This window comes from Rhinolophus ferrumequinum, chromosome 9 (assembly GCF_004115265.2).
Source record: "Rhinolophus ferrumequinum isolate MPI-CBG mRhiFer1 chromosome 9, mRhiFer1_v1.p, whole genome shotgun sequence".
In the NCBI taxonomy this organism is placed as follows: domain Eukaryota; kingdom Metazoa; phylum Chordata; class Mammalia; order Chiroptera; family Rhinolophidae; genus Rhinolophus; species Rhinolophus ferrumequinum.
In genome coordinates this window covers 47,561,728-47,583,515 of record NC_046292.1, presented here as the reverse complement: position 1 = coordinate 47,583,515, position 21,788 = coordinate 47,561,728, and the positions used below count along the sequence as shown (strand labels likewise).

Genomic DNA, 21,788 nt, shown 5'->3' with positions numbered 1-21,788 from the left:
CCCAGAATTCTGCTGTATTAGTGATTATCTAGCTATGAATGAGAATCATTTGTAAAATCTAAAAAATAAATAAATACAGAGTCTCCCAACAACAACAACAACAACAACAAAAAAAGCTATGGACCAAATGGCTTCAGTGCAACACCAACCCTCCTCACACTCTTCCACAAAATTGAAAAAGAGGGAATACTTTCTAACTCCTTCTATGACACCAGCATTGTCCTAGTACTGAAGCCAGACAGACACTACAAGAAAGAAAACTACAGACCAATATCCCCTTATCAATACTGATGCAAAACCATCAACAAAACACTAGCAAGCCAAATTGGGCAGATTAACAGGGTTATACACCATAACCAACTGGGATTTAATCCTAGAATGCAAGGATGATTCAACATATAAAAATAATTCAATGTAATATATCACATTAACAGAATGGAGGAAAAAAATACATGATCATCTCAAGTGATGCAGAAAAAGCATTTGACAAAAATCCAACACACTTTCATGATTAAATTTCAACAAACTAGGAATAGAAGGAAACTACCTTAACATAACAAAAGTCATGTAGTAAAAAGCCAATATTATATGCAATGGTGAAAGACCGAAACCTTCCCCTCTAAGATCAAGAACAACACAAAGATGCCTTCACTACTTCTGTTCAATTTAGTATTGGAAGTTCTAGCTAGAGAAATTAAATAGTCTCTGTTTGCATCAGTTGCATTTCTATATACTAACAATTAACTATTTTTTTAAAATTTAAGAAAAAAATCCCATTTACAATGCCATCAAAAGAATAAAATGCTTAGGAATAAATTTAAGCAAGAAGGTGAAAGATCTGTATACTGAAAAGTATAAGATATTGATGAAAAATTGGAAAGGACACAAATAACTGAAAAGATATCCTGTATTAACAGGATAATATCCTGGAAGAATAAATACTGTTAAAATGTCCATATTACGCAAAGCAATCTACCAAATTCAATACAATTCCAGTCAAAATTTCAATGGCACTTTTCACAGTAATAGAAAAATAATGCTAAAATTTGTATGGAACGACAAAAGACCCCAAGGGACCAGGGGACTCTTAAGAAAGAAAAAACATGAAGGCATTCCACTTATTTCAAACTTTAGCACAAAGCTATAGTAATCAAAACAGTATGGTATTGGCATAAAAAAAGACACATTAATTTATGGAACAGAATAGAACCCGTGAATATGTGGTCAAAAAATTTTAACAAGGGTGCAAAGAATACACAATGGGGAAAGGACAGTCTCTTTAATAAATGGTGCTGAGAAAATTGGATTTCCACAAGCAAAAGGATGAGACTGGACCCTGATCTTATACAATACACAAAACCTCAGTCAAATTATATTTAAAGACTTAAATATAAGACCTGAAACCATAAAACTCCCATAAGAAAATACAGGGGAAAACACTAGCAGGCCAAACTGGGCTTGGCAAATTATTGTTTGGGTATGACATCAAAAACACAGGCAACAAAAGCAAAAATAAACAAGGAGGACTATATCAAACTAAAGAGCTTCTTTACCACAAAGGAAACCATTAACAAAATGAAAAGGCAATCTACTAAATGGGAGAAAATATTTGCAAATCATGTATAAGCAACTCATACACATACAACTCAATAGCAAAAACACCCAAATAACCCAATTAAAATTTTTAAAAATAAAACTACCATATGTTCCAGCAATTCCACTTGTGAAATATTTATCTGAAGAAAATAAAAACACTAACTCAAAATAGACATATGCATCCCATGTTCACTGCAACATTATATACAATCACCAAGACATGGAACCAATCTAAGTGTCCATCAATGGATGAATAAAGAAAATGGTATGTACACACATACACCCACCCACACCCACATACATACACACACACACACACAGAGTGGAGTATTACTCAGCCATAATAAAAAAGGAAAATCTTGCCACTTTAAACAATATGCGTGGACCTTGAGGGTAAGTAAAATAAGTCAGACAGAGAAAGATAAATACTGTATGATCTCACTTATATGTGGAATCTAAAAAACAAAAGACAAGCTCATAGATACGGAGAACAGATTGGCAGTTGCCAGAAGTGGGGGCTGAGGGAGAGGTGGGCAAAATGGATGGAAGGCGACAAAAGATACAAACTTCTAGTTATGAAATAAATAAGTCACAGGGAGGTAATATACAGCCTGGTGACTATAATTAATAATACTGTATTGCATATTTGAAAGTTGCTAAGAGAGTAGATATTAAAAGTTTTCATCAAAGGAAAAAATTATTCTGTAATTATGTATGGTGACAGACATTAACTAGACTTATTATGATCATTCTGCAATATACATACATATCAAATCATTACATTGTAAACCTGAAACTAATATAATGTTGTACATCAATTATACTTCAACAAAAAAGTTAAAAAGAAAAAATATGCAGGTCTAAAACTCTAATGCTAAGTTATACTGATTTAACAAAGTTCAAAATCTTGCTACAGGGCTACCAGATGACTCATTGGTTACAGCGCGAGCTCTGAACAACAGGGTTGCTGGTTTGACTCGCACATGGGCCAGTGAGCTGCACCCTCCACAACTAGATTGTAGGACAATGACTTGGAGCTGATGGGTCCTGGAGAAACACACTGTCCCCCCAATAAAATTTATGGAAAAAACACACCTTTGAAACACATTTCTTTCGAATAGATAAATAGATAAAAATCTTGCTACATATTTGGAAAACATACCTTGAGGTTGCCTTGTCCAACCTCCTATTATAGAAAGAGGAATCACTTCTACAACAATCTCTACAGAGGCTCACCTAGGGTCTGCTTAATTGCTTTCAGTGATACGACATTCACATCTCTGTGAAACAGTCAAACCTCTTTTTGTTGGAAAGCTTCAATTGTTCTTTGTCTTGTTAAGCCTAAATCTGCTTTACTGGATGTCATACTTATTGAACTAGTTCTGCCCACTGGAGAAACACAAAATACCATGTGTCTAGTCTGTGAATATTTTTTTTTAATGTATATCCAGCTGGTCATCCCTTTCCAAGCTGCATATGTACATTTGCCTCAATTCTTCACAAGACTTGTTTCCCAGACCCTGCACGACTTTGGCTGTCTCCTTGTGGATAGACTCTATTTACCCATTATGTGAATCACCTCATATCCAGTTTCTCTAGAGGCCCTGGTACTTTCATTTAATATGAATTAAAGATTCTGTGCAAAAAGATAGAGTATTCATACATGAGCTCTATTTGTTTAATTTCCATTAATAACCTAAGCAATTAATACTGCAGATAAATTTTTTAAATTCATTTTATGAAGAACTGCCTTAGGTTTCCCACTGTTTAATCGTAGGGCATTCTATCCATACTTCCTGCTTTGACAAAGTGACACAAAACCTCTTACAAATTCCGTATTATTTTGACACTTCAACACAGCCAACTATGTATATTTTTCCTCATATGCTGCTTATAGCCTGAGTTTTGTTTTTTGTTTTTTTTTTTAAGATTTTATTGGGACTTTATTGGGGAACAGTGTATACTTCCAGGCCTGTTTTCCAAGTCAAGTTGTTGTCCTTTCAATCTTAGTTGTGGAGGGTGCCGTTCAGCTTCAAGTTGTTGTCCTTTCAGTCTTAGTTGTGGAGGGCGCAGCTCAGCTCCAGGTCCAGTTGCCGTTGCTAGTTGCAGGGGGCACAGCCCACCATCCCTTGTGGGAGTTGAACCGGCAACCTTGTGGTTGAGAGGATGCACTCCAACCAACTGAGCCATCCAGGAGCTCAGCTGCAGCTCAGCTCAAGGTGCTGCGTTCAATCTTAGTTGCAGGGGGCGGAGCCCACCATCCCTTGCGGGACTTGAGGAATGGAACTGGCAACCTTGTGGTTGAGAGCCCACTGGCCCATGTGGGAATCGAACCGGCAGCCTTCGGAGTTAGGAGCATGGAGCTCTAACCGCCTGAGCCACCGGGCCGGCCAGCCTGAGTTTTTTACCACTTACAAATCAAAGGGTATTTTAGAGTACAAATAAAATAAAAATTAAATGTACTTTATTCTACTTACCAATTATAACATTTACAAATGTCAGTGGTTTCTGACCCATTAAAATAACTGGGTAAAAACTTCCAGAATTAAAATGGAGATTACAGTCTTTTGGACAGGCCAGAGTTTAACTAACTGATCTTGACATCTTTCACATAAAATAAAATTGGTTCTCCCTTTAAATATTAAAGTACCTTAATTAGCTACAGAATATACATTTAAAATAGAAAAACTGAGCAATTTTAAAGAATAGCATTATTATTTACTTAGAAAGCTTTATAAGAAACATTATTTAATTAGGTATGTATTAACGACACTCCTAAGCTTTTCCAAACTACAAAATTTTGAACTTAAATTAGTATTCATATTTTATTTTAATATCAATTATCTTGAAAAATACGCATATATCAAACTTTTAAAAAAATATATTTATAATAAAAAACTTGTTTTTAAATTATTGTATAACACTTAAAAAATGCATTTTACACAAATTAAAATTATTTTATTTACAAACTGGCAAGTAATTAAGCATAGTCCCAAACATCAGATGGCATAACTTATCAAAACATGGATTTTTGTTTGTTTATAGTAACAAGGTTCTTTTAAAGGGTACAATATTCTCTGTTATTTTGAGAAATGTACACTATGAAAAAGTCAGCATTGTCACTGACATATTATAGCAATTATCTAGTTTGTGATCCATATTTATATACTTTATATTATTACCTTCCTTTGAAATTTAAAAATAATTAAGATTGCTTTATGATACTTCATAAATTATACCACCTGTAAAATAACCAAAAATCAGAATATTCTAGAATTAGAATACTTTCATTTAAGATATAATTTTATATATATATGTGTATGTATATATATATATTCCCTATAGTATGTATATATAAATGTAGTACACACATTAGTGTGTGTGTATGTAAATATATATACACACACCTACACCCACATGTATATGTTTCTATGTGTGTGCATGCATGCACGCACACACACAGTTTTCTTACCCCTGAACTTATCTCCGTGCCTTTTGGCTGACTTTGCTGTTGCTTATGGTGTCCTGTCAGCAAACCTCCAGTGGTAAGGCTTGGAAAGCTCTGAAGATAAGCCTGTGACCCTGAGAAATTTCCTTCTGCCATTCCCACAGAGGCTGGCTGTTTCTCCTGAGTGTTCCCGTGACCTGGCCCAGCTTGCCCAGTAATGTGCTGATTTGGAAAGAATGGTAACATGCCCATTCCAGCTGTTATAGTTGTTTGAGTTGGAATCAGATTAGATGCTGTAGCAAACCACAAATGCAAAAAACTTGGTTAGACAAGACTTACTCACAAGAGTCCTTTTGATTTTGTTGTTACAGGAAAAATACAGAGAAACCTATCTTTTTTACCTATTAGAGAGCAGTTAAATTCAAAAAGTGAGGTTAAAAGTTGTAAATTAGCGGGTTCCTGTATGGAACAAAAAACCTATAGTAATCATGCTTTTCGTATTTTCCACAACTTCCAGAATAATCTCAAGGACATTACATTTTTTAATTCTAGGTTTTCATTGTATATTTTAGAAGTTGAGAGCAAACTTTATGTACTTTTTGGCATTTGAGTTACATCAGTGCCCTTTTAAAAAAATGCCCAGTCATTGTAATTTGCCTGCTTCTATATCTGAACGAATAGTCTTCAGTTTAAAAAACTCTCTGACACTTAAAAATTGATAAATTATATTAAATCCAACAACAAATTTGGTCAGCATGAGCTCATATCTCTTCCCAGCTCTCGAGTTCAATGTCTTCACATTGGTAACCTGATATTGACCGTGGTTGGAGTGTTTATACGTAGAAATCTACAAATTCTACAAATCAAGACTTTTTAACCTAGAGAGCTGATTTTTAAACATCAGCACACCATTGGTTTAAAAAACCAGTATTTATGAATAGATAAGCACCAAATTTAACACACGAAAGTTTTACATTTATTGATAGGAAATAACAAGAAACTTAGGAAGAAATGAAAGTTTTAATTGGAAAATTCTGAGCCACTGCACTTCAAAAAATTCTGTAAGTCAAAATTGAATGAAAAGAGCTAATTTTGATAATTACTTTAAGCAAAATTTACATTTTACAAATTAACTAAACGAATTTCTTAAATTATTTTTAGTACTTTATAGAGATGGATACTTTAGTTCTATCTTTCGGCGATATATTTATTTGGACACTTTGAATTTTCAGGGTTCTTAATGCAGCACATGAAAAGTTTATTATTTAAACATGGCTTGTTATTTAATCCGGCACAAATAATAAACATTTGCATAAGCTTTCAGGCATATGAAATAAACATTTGCATAAGCTTTCAGACCCCATCATACCATAAAAATTTCTACACCTGTCTGGTTACTGGTTTAACTTTTCCCCACAGTCAATACCAACAGTCAGAATTGATTGAGTTATTTGATCATTTGACTTGTTGGTTTTATGTACAAGAGGCTAAATGTGTTAGCCATATTGTTTTAAATTTTATTAGTGGGGACACTTCTCTTTTCCCTCAGCATGCTAACTTCAAACAAATTTCAATTAAACTTCAAACTGAAAATGTCTTTCAAAATCGTATTCATATAAGAAATCACGGGAACCACCATGCTCCTATCATACACATATTATTTTTCTTCTAATACTAATTTGGAAATCACATTTTACAAATGATACAAATAATCAAACTTTAAATTTACAAATACCAGATATTAATTTGTAAAAGCTCAGGGTTTCTTATCCAGGCAAAAATTAAATGGGTACCTATGTAACATGTCGTCAGCCCATGGGGCTTCATGTCAGTCTCAATGGAGCAGTGTCTTTACCTCATGCTGCTGTGAACCTTCATCAAATATTAAAGTACATCCAACAGGGAAAATCTTGGCATAGAAGCAAGTCCATCAATAACTTATCAATAGTTACCTAATGTTACAAATAGAAAAGCCAAGAGGGCTCTTAAAATTTTTAGTGAGTGAATAAAAACTCAAATTTGACCTTCCTGTAAGGAAAAGTATCATATAGACTATCTTTAAATCTCAAATCTGTTCACTGACTTCTCAGTAAATACCCATCATTTACTTTTATGTGCTTCTCCATGATGACCCAGCTCAGTTTTCAAGGGAAGCGCTGACCCTATCCCCACTGAGGTCTGCAGTACCATAGCTGGGGGTTCTCCAAGCAAGCCCGGTTTCTGCAAAAGAAGAAAAGAAAGTAAGACTTTGCCCATGGCAACAGGATAGAACCGAATAAAAAGGCCACACGACTGAAAATTTACAAACAATCTGACCAACAGCCTGATTATAGGAAAAAAAGGAACTCATTTCAAAGGAAAAAAATAATTCCATACTTACATTATTAGCATGAATATTCTCAAACTTCATTAACTGTTGTTGTGCCAGGGGAACATGGGAAAGACTCTGAAGGAATAAATTAGAAGTATTACCCATAATTGAGCTCTGTGAAAATGACAGAACATTAAGTTAGTTTAATTTTCAAAAGCTGCTTGTCATATAACCCAATTCATACGGTTTAATTCGCTAGCTGATCTGAGCGAAACAACAGCTTCCTCATACTGCGCTTTCCAACTTTTGGCAACACTAATTAATTTCTTTTAATGATATACAAGATGTGACCATACAGTCATGGAACTAATTCTACATACACTCCTTCTTTTTTTTTTCCTTCCTCCCTCCCCTCCCCTTACCCCTTTCTGGCTTTAATGTCAGTGCCATTCCATCATTTATTTGTTCACTTAATCATTCAACAAAGATTTACTGAGCACTTTCTATATGCCAGGCACTGTGCTATATAGTGAGAAATGTGACAATAGGAACTACCCTTATGGATTTTATAGTCCCGAGGAAGGGAGGCATTAATTATAAAAACATGTAATTACAAATGATACAAGGAGCTATGGGAACAAATAGTAGGGGAATTTGATTTAGAGTGGTAAATTCAAGGAAGGTTTCCCTGAGGAGCTAACTCTTCCAGAGAGCTGAAGGCTGCGGAGAAATAAGGAGGTGAAGTCTGGGGAATTAGGTGGTGTTGGAGTGGGGAGTATTCCAGGCAGAAGGAACCACAGGAGCAAAGACGTAAGGAGAAGGGAACAAAGTCTTTTGAGGACCAATAGCAGGCCACTGTAGCTAGGACAGTTGTAGCAAGGAGCCCTGGAGGCAGGAGAGGCCAGTGTGGACAGGCCCTGAAGGCAAAATGAAGCATTTTGGTCTTTATTCTAAAATAAAGACAATATTGTCAATATTCTTCACACCCCTTTCATATCACTCTTCACATCTTATTGTAACTAATTGTTTAACATTTGTTTTCTGTATTTGTTGCAATTCTGTAAGAACAGGGACAATGAATGGTCAGTGACAAGTAGAGTTTCTAGTGCATGTTAGATTCTCAATAAATTATGTTGAGTAAATGAATAAATAAAGACCCTATATGTACAAGATCCTACGTTAGATTCTAAGAATGCAATATAAGTAAGGGATAGGCCTTTCCTTTAAAAAGCTGGGTTTAGGACCAGACATTCATTCATTTAATCTACATAAATCATCTATTATGTATTAGGTTTGATTTGCAATTAGGCTTCTATATAGATACAGCCTTAACAGTACCTGAAATTAATGAGTAATGTTCATCTCCAATATTATAGATACATGTATCTACAAACACATTTTAAAATGCCTGGAAAAGGTAAAACAAATATTTTTACTCTTATAAATATATGAATCATTTTTATAACACTGAGTAAGTTCTAAGAATTAAGAGTTATTGTTCATTCATTCTTTTCTTTCTGTAAATACTCTTTTGAGTTAAGAAAACGTAAGAAGACTTGTTTTGAACTACAGTCATATGCTGCATGATGACGTTTTGGTTAACCATGGACCAAATATAAGATGGTGGTAGGAAATAAAAGCCCCATGTGTGTTGTTGCCCCTGAAGACTTTCCGTGGGACAAGATGTGCAGGTGGACGACATGTTATCGGTGATGCTGACCCTGTGTAGGCCAGGCTCATGTGTGTTTGTGTCTCAGTTTTTAACAAAAACATTTAAAAAGTAAAAAAATAAACACATTTTTAAAACTGGAAAGAGCTTACAGGATAAGGATACAAAGAAAATATTTCATACAGTTGTACAATGTGTTTGTGTTTTAAGCTTTGTGTTATTGCAAAGGAGTGAAAAATTTTTAGAAATTTTGAAGTTTACAGTTACAGTAAGCTCAAGTTAATTTATTATTAAAGAAAAATATTTTTTTAAAATAAATTTAGTGTAGTCCAAGCGTATAATGTTTAGAAAGTGCACAGTACTGTACAGTCATGTCCTAACCTTCACATTCAGTCACCATTTACTCACTGACTCACCCAGAGCAACTTCCAGTCCTGCAAGCTCCATTCGTGGTTAAGAGCCCTATACAGGTGTACCTTTTTTTTTTTAATCTTTTATACAGTATTTTTACTGTACCTTTTCCATGTGCAGATACACAAGCACTTACCATTGTGTTACAAGAGCCTACAGTATTCAGCATTAATAATATGCTGTACAAGCTTGTAGCCTAGGACCTATATCCATATGGCCTAGGTACTGTGTTTCCCGAAAATAAGACCTAGCTGGACCATCAGCTCTAATGCGTCTTTTGGAGCAAAAATTAATATAAGACCCGGTCTTATAGTATAAGTATAGTATATTTAATATAATATAATACCCGGTCTCATTTCACTGTAAGACTGGGTCTTATATAATGTAATACAGTGTAGTCTGTGTACAATGTTTAGAAAGTCTACACTAGTGTACGATCATGTCCTAGGCCTTCACATTCACTTAATATATTAATTTTTGCTCCAAAAGACGCATTAGAGCTGACTGTCCGGCTAGGTCTTATTTTCGAGGAAACACGGTATGTAGTAGGCTATGCCGTCGAGGTTTGTGTAATCTCACTCTATGATGTTCTTATACGATGAAATCACTTAACTACACATTTCTCAGCACATATCCCCATTGTAAAGTGACACATGACTGTACTGATTTACTTATAGGAAAATATACCTCTTCCCCTCTTAATGCCCTACAAATAGGAATCAATAAATATACATAACTATGCTGCTCTGATTAGCTTAAGTTGATCTAATGTACTCATTATGTTTTTATGTAGCGATACTTATGACTAAGGATTTTTTAAAATAAAATACTCATTTCTTGAAAATTTTACGTATTAAGAACAAACAAAACATTCACTTAAAATTTTTGATGCTTCAGTATTGCAAACTATGTATATACCTGATGTGCTTTATTCAAATGTAAAAATGCGGAGGAGATGGATGGATTCATCAGATGTGACAAGCTGTGAGGTGTTCCAAGAACTGCTTTAAGAAAATAAAAGTAAAAATTTAACTTTATGATATACATGGAATTGAAAAAATATATAAAACGAACTCCAAAAAAGGTCAATAAATATTTATTTAAACTTTTAACAAATTCATTGCAAGTTCATTTATATACTGACCTTGTCACTGCACAAAAAGTGAGAGGATTCTTTCCTTGTAATACAACCCTAAAATTTGACTTAAAATTCAAACACCTTCTGTCATAATGCAAAACACCAAACCTAGTCTTTCTCTTCTCTAATACTTAGGGCAACAAAACTAATTCCACATTGTACTAAGTATAATACTAATTGAACCCGTGTTATTTGCCCAGTGGTTTTGTTAGGTTTTTGGGGTATTTTGGCAGGGAGTAGGGGGGAGGGAAGGATAAAACACAATCTTGTCCTTGAAAAGACTACAATCCAATTGAGAAGAGAATACACGTACATAAAAAATATTTATGCACAAAAATAAACAAATAAAACAAAAGAAACAACAATACTGTACATAGTGAAAAAAAGGAATAAATGATAACCATACTCTTTATCAACTTTGTCTAAAAGCACAAATACCAGAAATACCAGAGTACATATCAGAAGAGATGTTTTAAGAACAGACAATATATAGACAAAAAGAACCATGAGATAAAAAATATATAAAGCAATTTCATCAAATTATTATAAATTGTTATTAGTCGTAATATACAAAATTCTCTAGCAATACAAAAATTGATTAAAACCACCGGTCAGACTTAGAAAGTACTTCAAAAAGCATATAATCTAATGATCAAAAATATTTGAAATTTTTATATCACATCCCCACAAGTTCATCCCATGCTTTAAAAACTCTGTTACAAGTTTTTATTACTTGCTGAGGCAGTCCACTACATGTTTGGAAAACTGACCATTAGAAAGTGATTTCTTTAGAATGAGCGTTTCACCATAGGTGGTGGGAAGATTAGATCATTAGGTTGAGTTGCTTATAAAGACACTGTTTATTAGTAAAGAGGGATAAAGATGGTTATTTCATAATGATAAAGGGGTCAATTCATTAAGATGATGCAACAATCTTAAATGTCTCTATACCAGTAACAAAGCTTCAGTATATATAAAGCAAAAACTTCTAGAACTGAAAGGTAGACAAATTTACAATTACAGTTTGAAATCTCAACACCACTTCCTCTTTTCAGAAGTCACTGTATTTTGTTATAAAACATTAAAATATAGTTTTCACAGCTTTCACTGAATACAGTATTTCCCAGTTTAAAACAACAACTAAAATCAAAACACTCTGGAAATGTCCACAGTCTCATGTGTAGCTGCTCTTTACCTTTAGCTCTTGGCTAGGTTTCCAACTATGCCCCATCCCTCCCTCACAACAATTAATAGAAAAAGTTGACAGAAAATTAGTAAGGATGTAGAAGACGTGAACAACACTATCAATCAAGAATAAATACAAAGAATTATAATACATCATGACAACTGAGGTTTACCCTAGGAATGAAAGGATGGTTTAACATTCAAAAATCAATCAACATGTAATTCATCATGTTAACAGACCAAAAAAAAAAAATCCAACAAATAAAAAACCCACCACATATGATCATATCAGTAAGTGGAGAAAAGCAATGGATAAATTCCAGCAATTATCATGGTAAAATTTCTCAGCAATACAGGAATAGAAGGGAAAGTCCCCAGTTTGGAAAATAAAATCCTATTTAATAATAATAAAAGAATGAATGCTTTCTTCATAAGAACAAGACAAGAATATTCACTCTGACCAGTTCAATGCACAAATTATGCTGGAATTTCTACCTATAACAAGAAAGCAAGAAAAAGAAATAAAAGGAATACATATTGGAAAGAAAGAAAAAAATTGTGTTTATTTGAAGATGACATGATTGTCCATACAGAAAATCCTAAGGACAAAAACATACTAGAAATAATAAGCAATGTTGCAAGATACAAGATAAATATAAAAAATCAATTGTACTTTTATATGCTAGTAACAAGCAATAGGAAATTTAAATGTAAAACGCAATACCATTTAAAATAGTATCAAAAAATATAAAGTACTATGAACACATCTGACAAAATATGTGTAAGATTTGTACCCTAAAAACAACAAAATATTTCTGAGAGAAATTAAAGAAGACCTAAATAAATTCAGAGATATACCATATACAAGTATGTGGTTCAGCTTCAAAATTGTTGTCAATTCTGCCCAAATTAGTAGAGTCAACTCAATGTCAATCAAATTCCCAGCAGACATTTTTCATAGAAATCAAAAAGCTGATTCTAAATACAAAGAACCTAGAATAATCGAAACAAATTGGAAAAGAAGAATAAAGTTGGAGGACTTACATTAACTGATTTCAGAGCTTATCATAAAACTACAGTTACCAGGAGAATTTATCGCTGGTATAAAGACAGGCATTTAGATCAATGCAATCGAATAGAGTCCAGAGATAAAGCCATACATACATGGTCAACTGAATTTTGAAAGACGTGTCAAGAAATTCAATGGAAAATGATAACCTTTTTGAACAAATGATGCTGGAAGAACTGTAAAAAAACAATTAACCTGCATCTTTACCTCACACCATAAACAAAAATTAACTCGAAATGGAATACAGATCTAAACGCAAGAGGTAAAATTATAAAACTTCTCAAAGAAAACATAGGGGATATCTTAGTGATCTTGAATTTGGTAGATTTCTTAAATATGACACAAGTACAAATTATAAAAGAAAATAATAAGTTGGACTTTGTAAAAATAATAAACTTTGCTCTTTCCTGTTAAGAAAATAAAAGGATAATCTACAGAGTGGAAGAAAATATTTGCAAGCCCATGTATTCAAGAGAGGACTTGTATCTAGAATAAAGAGCCCTTACAACTTAAGAAGAAGATAAACAATTCAATTTAACATTTCAATTTAACATTTGCAAAATATTTTAAAAGCAATATTAATAAAGAATATGTAAAGATGGCAAAATAGCCCATTAAAAGATGTTCAAAATCATTAGTCAAAAAGGATATTCCAATTAAAACTGCAGTGAGATAGCACTATACACCCAATAGAAGGGCTAAAATTAAAGGACAAACATATGCATTGGTGGTGAGAATACTGAGCAAACTGGAACCCTGGACACTGACAGTCAGAATGCAAAATGGTTCAATCACATTGGGAGAGTTTCTCATAACCTAAACATGTGACTTAGCCATTCCACAACTACATATATACCCAAGTGAAATAAAAGTATAAGCCTATATGAAGACTAGCATATGAATATTCATTGCAATTTTATATCTAAGCCTGGAAATAATCTAAATGTTCATCAACAAATCAATGAATCTGCAAATCGTGGAGTGGCATACATTGTTAAAAAGGAAAAAACCTACTGACACATGCTGGAACATGGATGAATCTCAAAATAATAAGCTGACTGAAAGAAGCCAAACTGTAATACTGTACAATTCCATTTACATAAATTTCTAGAAACTACAAACCCCTCTCTGGTGAAAGAAAGCAAATCAGAGGTTTCCTGGGGGGTGGGGGAGGAGTGGATTACAAAGGGGAAAAGGAAACTTTCGAGAGTAATAGTAAGTTCATTATTTTGATTGTGGTGATAACTTCATAGGCGTATATATATGTTAAAACTTATCAGTTATGCACTTCAAATACGTGCAGATTAATGTGCATCAGTATACCTCAATAAAGATGTTAAAAATACAATTTAAACTATAAGTAATTGCACACTGGTTTAAAATATACATATATATATACACACACACACATGTACATAAAAAAAGAAGTCTAGAATATTTACATCCTGTTTTATTTTTTACGGTAGTTGAAAGGTCTGGATTGAAGAGAAAGGATTAGTATGGTCAGAATAACAATCAGTATAATTCTGGGAGAAAAATCAATCTGATGGCAGTATGTAGATGAGATTAGATAGAAAAGAAGGCAGGCAACAGTAGTTAGGAATTTAGACTAGACCATAGGTGAGTAACAAGGTACGTATAAGGTATGAACGGAGAGGTAAAGGAAGGGGTTTCATCAATAAACAAATATTTAAGTGCCTTTCACTATAAACAGCATTTTTGTTCTAGGAGCTTGAGATGAACAAGATAGATAAACGTTGCCATTATGGAGCTTCCTTTCCAGAGGGAGAGACAAACAATAAACAAGTAAATATGTGTCAGTTATTTAAAAATGAAACACTGAGAAGGAAGTAGGGCAGGAGTGTAAATATATGTTATATATGTACTCTATAACAATTACTTTAGTTTGCTCAGAGGCCTCTCTGTTCAGGGTATAGTAAGGGATCTAGTTGAGATATGGTAAAAGACAAAGTAAAGGAAGAATAAATGGAACTGATTAACAAGACACTTGGCCTTTCCTGAACACCAAGAAACGTCACACATTCTCCAGAAGCTTGGTGTGTTTAAGTGACATAGATTTAATCCTCTTCCCTTACCACTCCACAAAAAGAAAATGCCATGCTTGGTGAAATAATGTTTCTATCAGTGTAACAGTGAAACACCTTACTTAAAATTGTGGAAGTAGCACTAAAATAAAGAAGCATGACCTGATATGGCCATACATCAATTTGAGAAGAAAGGAGAATAGAGAATATATATTCTTAAATAAAAAGAAAAGACAAAAATAATATTGGAGAGGAGTTACTAAAGATGGCCCAGAGTGCAAAGGTGGGGAGGATGCTTTGTAAAAGACCCAAGAGTGTGGTATACTTCTTTAAACACTAATACCATCTTGGAGTGCATTAACAGAACTATAATGATCAGAGGAAGGAAATCCCACTGCATTTTGTGCTAATCAGATCCCTTCTACGGGACATGTGCATGCCTGGGTACACCACATTCCAGGACAACCCAGAAAACCTGGGCTTTGTCTACAAGAGGACAACTCGTGGGAGGATCTAAAGAGTATATCCTGTGACATGTTATGGAAAGTCAAATACAGAACTGTGGTCTCCAAAGCAGTATAAAAGGTGTAAAAGGAAAATACTAAATCTGTTGTTTATATTTACTTTCATCTTAAAAAATAAAAATACTAAGCTTTATAATTTCTTCACATACGAGTTGACAAGGGTGCATTTTTATAAAATTGACGTGTAATTGATACATATACTGTATATATTAGCTCTGCTCAAAATTTATTTTACTGATGAGACTGCACAGTCAAAAAATAAATAAAAAGAGACCACTGATCTGGAGAACAGAAGACAGGAAAAAACCAAAGATGACTAACGTTTCATGTTGTCTTCAAGTATTAGAAGGTTTTTCTTATGGAAGAAGAAATAGATTTATTCCGTGTTTCTTCAGAGTAAGAACTATAATAAGCAGCTAAAAGCTACAGGAATTACCATCTAATATAAGGAAAAAAACCTTCTAGTAATTAAATTCGTCAAATTTGCCTTGGGAAATAATGAGTTTCTTATGCGTCAAGTAGCCAAGACATAAGAAGGATATCTCTACACCATTAAAATTGTAGAAGAGATATCCGATTGCATAATAGACAGCCAGAAAACCTCTAAAGCTGCTTATTCCACACAAATAATTGATGATTATATGAAGTACTGACCAGGAATGTTGTATAATAAAGAATTTAACTGGTCCTTGATCCTGGTTCATGGAAGGAAATCTATGGAATTTCCCCAGGAACAGGAGTATCTTTGTTATGCTAATGAGGTTGGCTCAATGTGGACTCCTAAGTAGCTTCCGGATTGGTGCTGGTCATACCAGGAAGCTCAGCCATGTGATTAGAGCATTGGGGCTTTAAGCCATGTGATATCAGCCAGACCTCCTAACCCCCGGAGAGAGGAAGGGGACTGGAGATTGAGTTCAATAACACGGACAATAATCATGCCTACTCAGTAAAACCCCAACAAAAAAATCTGGACATCACACGTGGTTCAGTAGAGATCCTGGTTGGTGCATACACTGATGTACTAGGAAGGTAACGTGCCCTGATTCCATGGGGAAAGATCATAAAAACTGTGTTGAGGACCCTCCCAGACCTAGCTCTCAAGTGTCTCTTCATGTGGCTCACATCCTTTATAATAAACTGTAATCATAAGCATAGTGCTTACCTAAATTCTATGAGTTATTGTAGCAAATTATCCAACCTGAGGGGGTTGTAGGAACCCTCACATTTGTAGCCAGTTGGTCAGAAGTGTACGTGGCCTGGGGACCCCCTGAACATGCGGCTAGTGTGTGAAGCAGGGGCAGATGTGTTGGGGACTAAGCCCTTAACTGTCGGCGTCAGTGCTAACTCTGGCGAGTTAGTGCTAGAACTGAGTTGCACTCCACTAGCTGGTGTTAGACAAGTTAGGGTTGAAACTGAATAGACATATTTACTCTAAGTATTTTTACTCTAAAACTTAGGAATCCATTTCCTCCTAATGCTTAAATATACGTTTTGTGTATGTACAGTTGTGCATTTCAGAAGTAAACTCTTATCAGAGAAAGTATATTAAATAAATATGTAATGTATACCAATACTACAAAGATTTCCATAATGCTTACAAAATAATACTGTTTTTGTCATTTTCTACAAAGTGAAACAATTTTACAATAAAAAAAGTAAGCAAAGAGGAAACAGGTCTTTAGCACTTTCCAACAAAGTAATTCTGCTAAAAATGTTACATAAAAGAATATCATAACCCCTGTTGATATAGTCCAAAATAGTGTAGTGTGTTAATACTACACTGGTCAATAAATTCATATCAAGTAGGAACTAAACTGAAGGTTTAATATTTAATATTTGTTAATGGTAAAAAAAAATACATAAAAAATACGAGGAACACATAAACAAATTATATCTACAAAAATTAGTCAAAATATATTATCACCTCAGATCATTAATTAAAATCCATTGATAAGTCCTAGAAAATTAGTATTTTTTGGACTAATTTCAATGTTTTTTTTCATGCAAAACAGCAGTTTACTTCATATCAACGTTCTACATTTAATCGGTGCACCTGGCGCTTACCTGGTTTAACAGCTCGCCCGCAGAGCTGGGGTTGTAGAAGAACTTGTAACATGGCAGGATTATTTAAACTCTTCATAATTTGTACAGGATTTGGCTCTGGAAGTAAGCCCTTGTGATTACTGTGCATCTTCAATAAATATAGAAATAGAAAATATTAGAATACACAACATGAAATTTTAAAGGCTTTCTTCCAGAAATCGTTATTCGTCTGATAAGATCTATTTTATGATAAACACAATTTGCTTTGTATTATACATTTGTTGTGTACATTCTACCAGTTCCTAATTATAATGTTAAGATATTCTACCATATCGCATATACTGAAATCCTCACAGAATGTCTCAGTTAAATACAAATTGGCTTTAAGAGGACTAGTAAGATAAATTTTTTTGTACAAGTAGGAAGATGCCAAGGGGATCTGAATTTATCAGCTAGAAGACAACTTGACACAGTATGAATACTTTGATGCCATAGAAGAGCCTTACTATAACGCTGATCTAAAGTGTAATAATGTGAGCTGCCTGACAAATCAAAATTTTCTTCTAATAAAGGTCTTTATTTCATTAATTTAAACCCTATTATGAGTCAAAGATGAACTGACCTTAGACACATGTAAGTGGGTAGCTTCCTAAAACTGTGAAATTGTTCTGTTTTAAAAATCAGCCTAATACATGAGAATATTAGTATCATGTTATAAGAGGAAAACTATTAACTTCTAGTCATGAAAAAATGGAGAATTGATAACACAACTGGAATTCCTCTCCAAACCCAGATACCATGAAGTTGAGAGGGATAGGGTGATGGATCTGAGAACCTGACACAAAACTTATGAAAAATCCCTGGATGGATAGAAGGTAGTGGGTCCCAGCCTGGAGGCAAACATCAGCAGAGAGCGTGACAGAGCCTGGATCCACAGACAGGATGGTTTGGGGAAGGGCTTTTTAGTTGTGTAACTATGTGGCTCCCTCCACGTTGCCCCAGAAGGATCATGGTTTTCCTGGCCAGCACAAGGAGAGAAAACAGCAGGGTGAAAAAGGTGAAGGGATTAAGAAGTATTTACAAATTGGTAGTTACAAAATAGGGACAGAGATGTTAAGTACGCATAGGGAATATAGTCAATAATATTGTAATAACTATATATAGTGCCAGGTGGATACTAGACTAATCGGGGGATCACTTCATAAATTACATAAGTGTCTAATGACTATGTTATATACCTGAAACTAATATAAAATAATATTGAATGTCAACTGTAATTGAAAAAAATAGTAATGGGGAAAAAAAAACAAGGAGAAGAAAAAATACTTCAATCATTTAATGTGGTCAGTGTTCTCTTGATTCCAAAATTAAATAAGGATGGTACAAAAAATTTAAGCATTTTTCACTTATGAGCACATTTGCACATATACCAAATAAAATAATATCTAATCAAAACAATGCATTAGAAAAAAATCATTATTGATTAGGGTTTATAACACAAGGATGGTTCAACATTAGAAAATATATCAACGTGATTGAGCATATTAATAAATTTAGGAAGAAATCCATAATTATCTCAATAGTTACAGAAATACTATTACAAAGTTCAGTACTTCAGTATTTATGATTTTTTTATCTCAGAAAACTTGATAAACAATATGTACCAAGAACCTACAAAAAATGTAAATGTGATGCATTACTTGTGAGACAGAAAAATGTAAGATTTCTCACTATCATTGATATCCGATCATGAAGGCCCCTGTATGCTATGTGAAGAAATTTGAACTTATGCAGGCGTTCAAGAATATTAAGCAAGAGAATGACATAATCTGATTTGAGGATGAGAAAGATCATTCTTGTGGCATTAGGGAAGATGATCGGAAACGGAAAGACTAATGACATGGTGATGACATGGGGGTTATTCTAATCATCAAGGTGAGAAAAGATGAGATCCTGAGTAAAGTAACAAAGATGCTGACAAGTCTCAAAGATTTAAGAGACATCAATGGAGGTACAACTGAAGGATTTGTTAATATTTTTGACATTTAGATTTGGGGACTGGGTGAGGGAAACCAATGATGATTACCTGAGTTTTTGGTTCAGATAGTTTTAGTTCAGATGAACTGATGTTATATATAGATATTACAGAATATAGAAAAGCAAGTCCCAGAGAAACTTAGTTTTCTTTTGGAGACGTTGAGATTGGAACTATTTATATAACATAAAGGAAGAATTCTAATAATCATTTGGAAATATAGGTTTAGTGCTTAGATTAGTTTGGACCAAAAATACATGCTTGGAAGTAATCATGGAAAGGCAATGAATTCCCCACGGCCCATCAAATTCGATCTAATTTCTTTGAGTGCTCAGTAGTGTTCCCTGACGTGGCATCAACTGACCATTTCACCAGACATCCCTTTATACACTCAGTCCACCTAGACCACTTACCAATCTTCAGGCATGCAAATTCACGTCATACTACTGCTTGAAAGGTTTTGTTCTACCTAGAATTTGACCACTCACTCTCTCTCCTTAGAGCTATCCAGATTTAGCATGTAAAAATACAGGGCACCCAATTAAATCTGGGTTTCAGATAAACAACGAATAACTTTTTAATTTATCTCTGTCTCATGCAAAATCTGCATCTGGCAATCCTATTCTCCACCCCCATGAACACATTTTTGAAATCATTCTTTAATGTCACACTCAAATATTATCTTTGTCATGAAGTCTTCCCTGATCCCTTCAAAAGTGTGTTCCTTCCTTCATTTAACCAACCAATATTTACTATGCTAAGTGCTAGGAGTAAGAACTGTGAAGAAGGAATAGGCTCTGTCAGCAGAGACTAGTCCAGACCAGAGAAGTAAAGAGAGGAATAAGGAGACAATGAGAACAGAGAAGTAGCTCCAGTGTGCCATGTGAGCAAAAGCGAAGCACACATCTTCCTCTACTTGTGCACAGGATACTTATCAACATGTTGAAAAGAGACATGTTCCACTGAAAGTTTAGAACACAACAGGAACTCAAATATTTGCTGAATGAATAAAATCCCTTCAAAAAATTTCCTAAGATAAATACACTGGACTACACACAGTGTCTTCTTTTGTAATGACTCTTGGCTTGATTTGACCGAGATACCATTTGCCAATTTTTTAGAAAGAAGAATGCCTTTATGCAATGGGAATGCAACGAAGGCCCAATCAATGGATCGTTAGTTTGAATAGGTTAAAAGAGTATTAGGATTTTTCTCTATGCTAATAAAGAACAACAAACTTACCACACGTTGAGCTGCTATCAATGCCGCTAACGTACTTCGCCCTGGTGCTCCTGGGGCGCAGAAGGAAACTTGGACTTTGCTTCCCTTGATGGTCATACCAACAGCTGCACGCTGAACCTCCTCGGCATGCTCTGCACTGTGATATTCAACCACCGCAAAGCCACCAACGTAGCTACCTTCATCCTGTGCAAGCTGATGCAATACATTGGGTTAAAAGGGAATTCTGTTATTTAGGTAGAAATATTTATGTACAGTATATGATTTGCAAATTCAAGAACAAACATAGCAGAGCATGACACTGGTGAAAACAATGTTCTTTCTCTCTAAAAATCGAAGTTGACTAATTGCTAGATACAGTGCTTCTGGAAGACAGGGTGATAAACAAGAGTCTGTCATTTCTTTTCAATTCTTTGATTTTTCTAATTTTAATAGTAAAAGCCCCAATGATAATATTCCCTATATTTTAAGAAATATATGTAAGTGATAATTTATAAGAAAATATGGGGTTACAATAATTAAAACTTTCTTTACATTCACCAGATACATGGGACAATGAAACATACTGAAATAATTATTTGACCACATTATCTATGTAAAGTAAAATTTGTATCATCAAGACAAGAAAGGTAGGAGGAACCATATTCAACTTTTATTTCAATATTTTAAGCATATCTCAGGAATTTGGTCAAGTATACCACAGCAAACTTTATTTGGGAAAATTATGCTCTAGGTTTATTAAAATACTATATGCAACTCACAACCTTTATTTCTAAAGTGCCCTAAGTAAACTCCTAAAACGTAGAACTCAATTTATTTCCAGTCACCCACCTGTAAATGTAAAGGAAGATACTAAAATCCTGGAACTGTAAAGACTGGTACAAAGAGCAAAAATAAAAACAAAATAAGACACTAAAAAGTTTCTAAGTTTTGAAGACATCTAAATTATCATAAACATGTCTAAATATTCACACTACAAAGTGATAAATGAGATAAAATTCAGCTTGGTATGTCTTTGAGAAGAGACATCTACAATACTTCTATTTGGATTTGGCACCTCATTAGTTAATATTAC

The 21,788-nt window shown here is 34.1% G+C and overlaps 1 protein-coding gene across 6 annotated transcripts in view; it reads right to left on the bottom strand.

Annotated features, from left to right (window-relative positions):
• Positions 1-21,788, bottom strand: part of RAVER2 (ribonucleoprotein, PTB binding 2) — a 77,457-nt gene that overhangs the window by 30,050 nt on the left and 25,619 nt on the right. For 3 of the 6 annotated variants that reach the window (XM_033113409.1, XM_033113414.1, XM_033113415.1), the window contains exons 4-9: positions 20,717-20,908; positions 17,461-17,587; positions 10,354-10,439; positions 7,425-7,529; positions 7,153-7,264; positions 5,069-5,337 (exon numbers count right to left, since the gene is read on the bottom strand). In XM_033113409.1, the coding sequence (XP_032969300.1) occupies positions 5,069-5,337; positions 7,153-7,264; positions 7,425-7,529; positions 10,354-10,439; positions 17,461-17,587; positions 20,717-20,908 (891 nt within the window). The remainder of the gene's footprint in view (positions 1-5,068; positions 5,338-7,152; positions 7,265-7,424; positions 7,530-10,353; positions 10,440-17,460; positions 17,588-20,716; positions 20,909-21,788) is intronic. The other 3 variants (XM_033113412.1, XM_033113410.1, XM_033113411.1) reach the window with 3 other exon arrangements.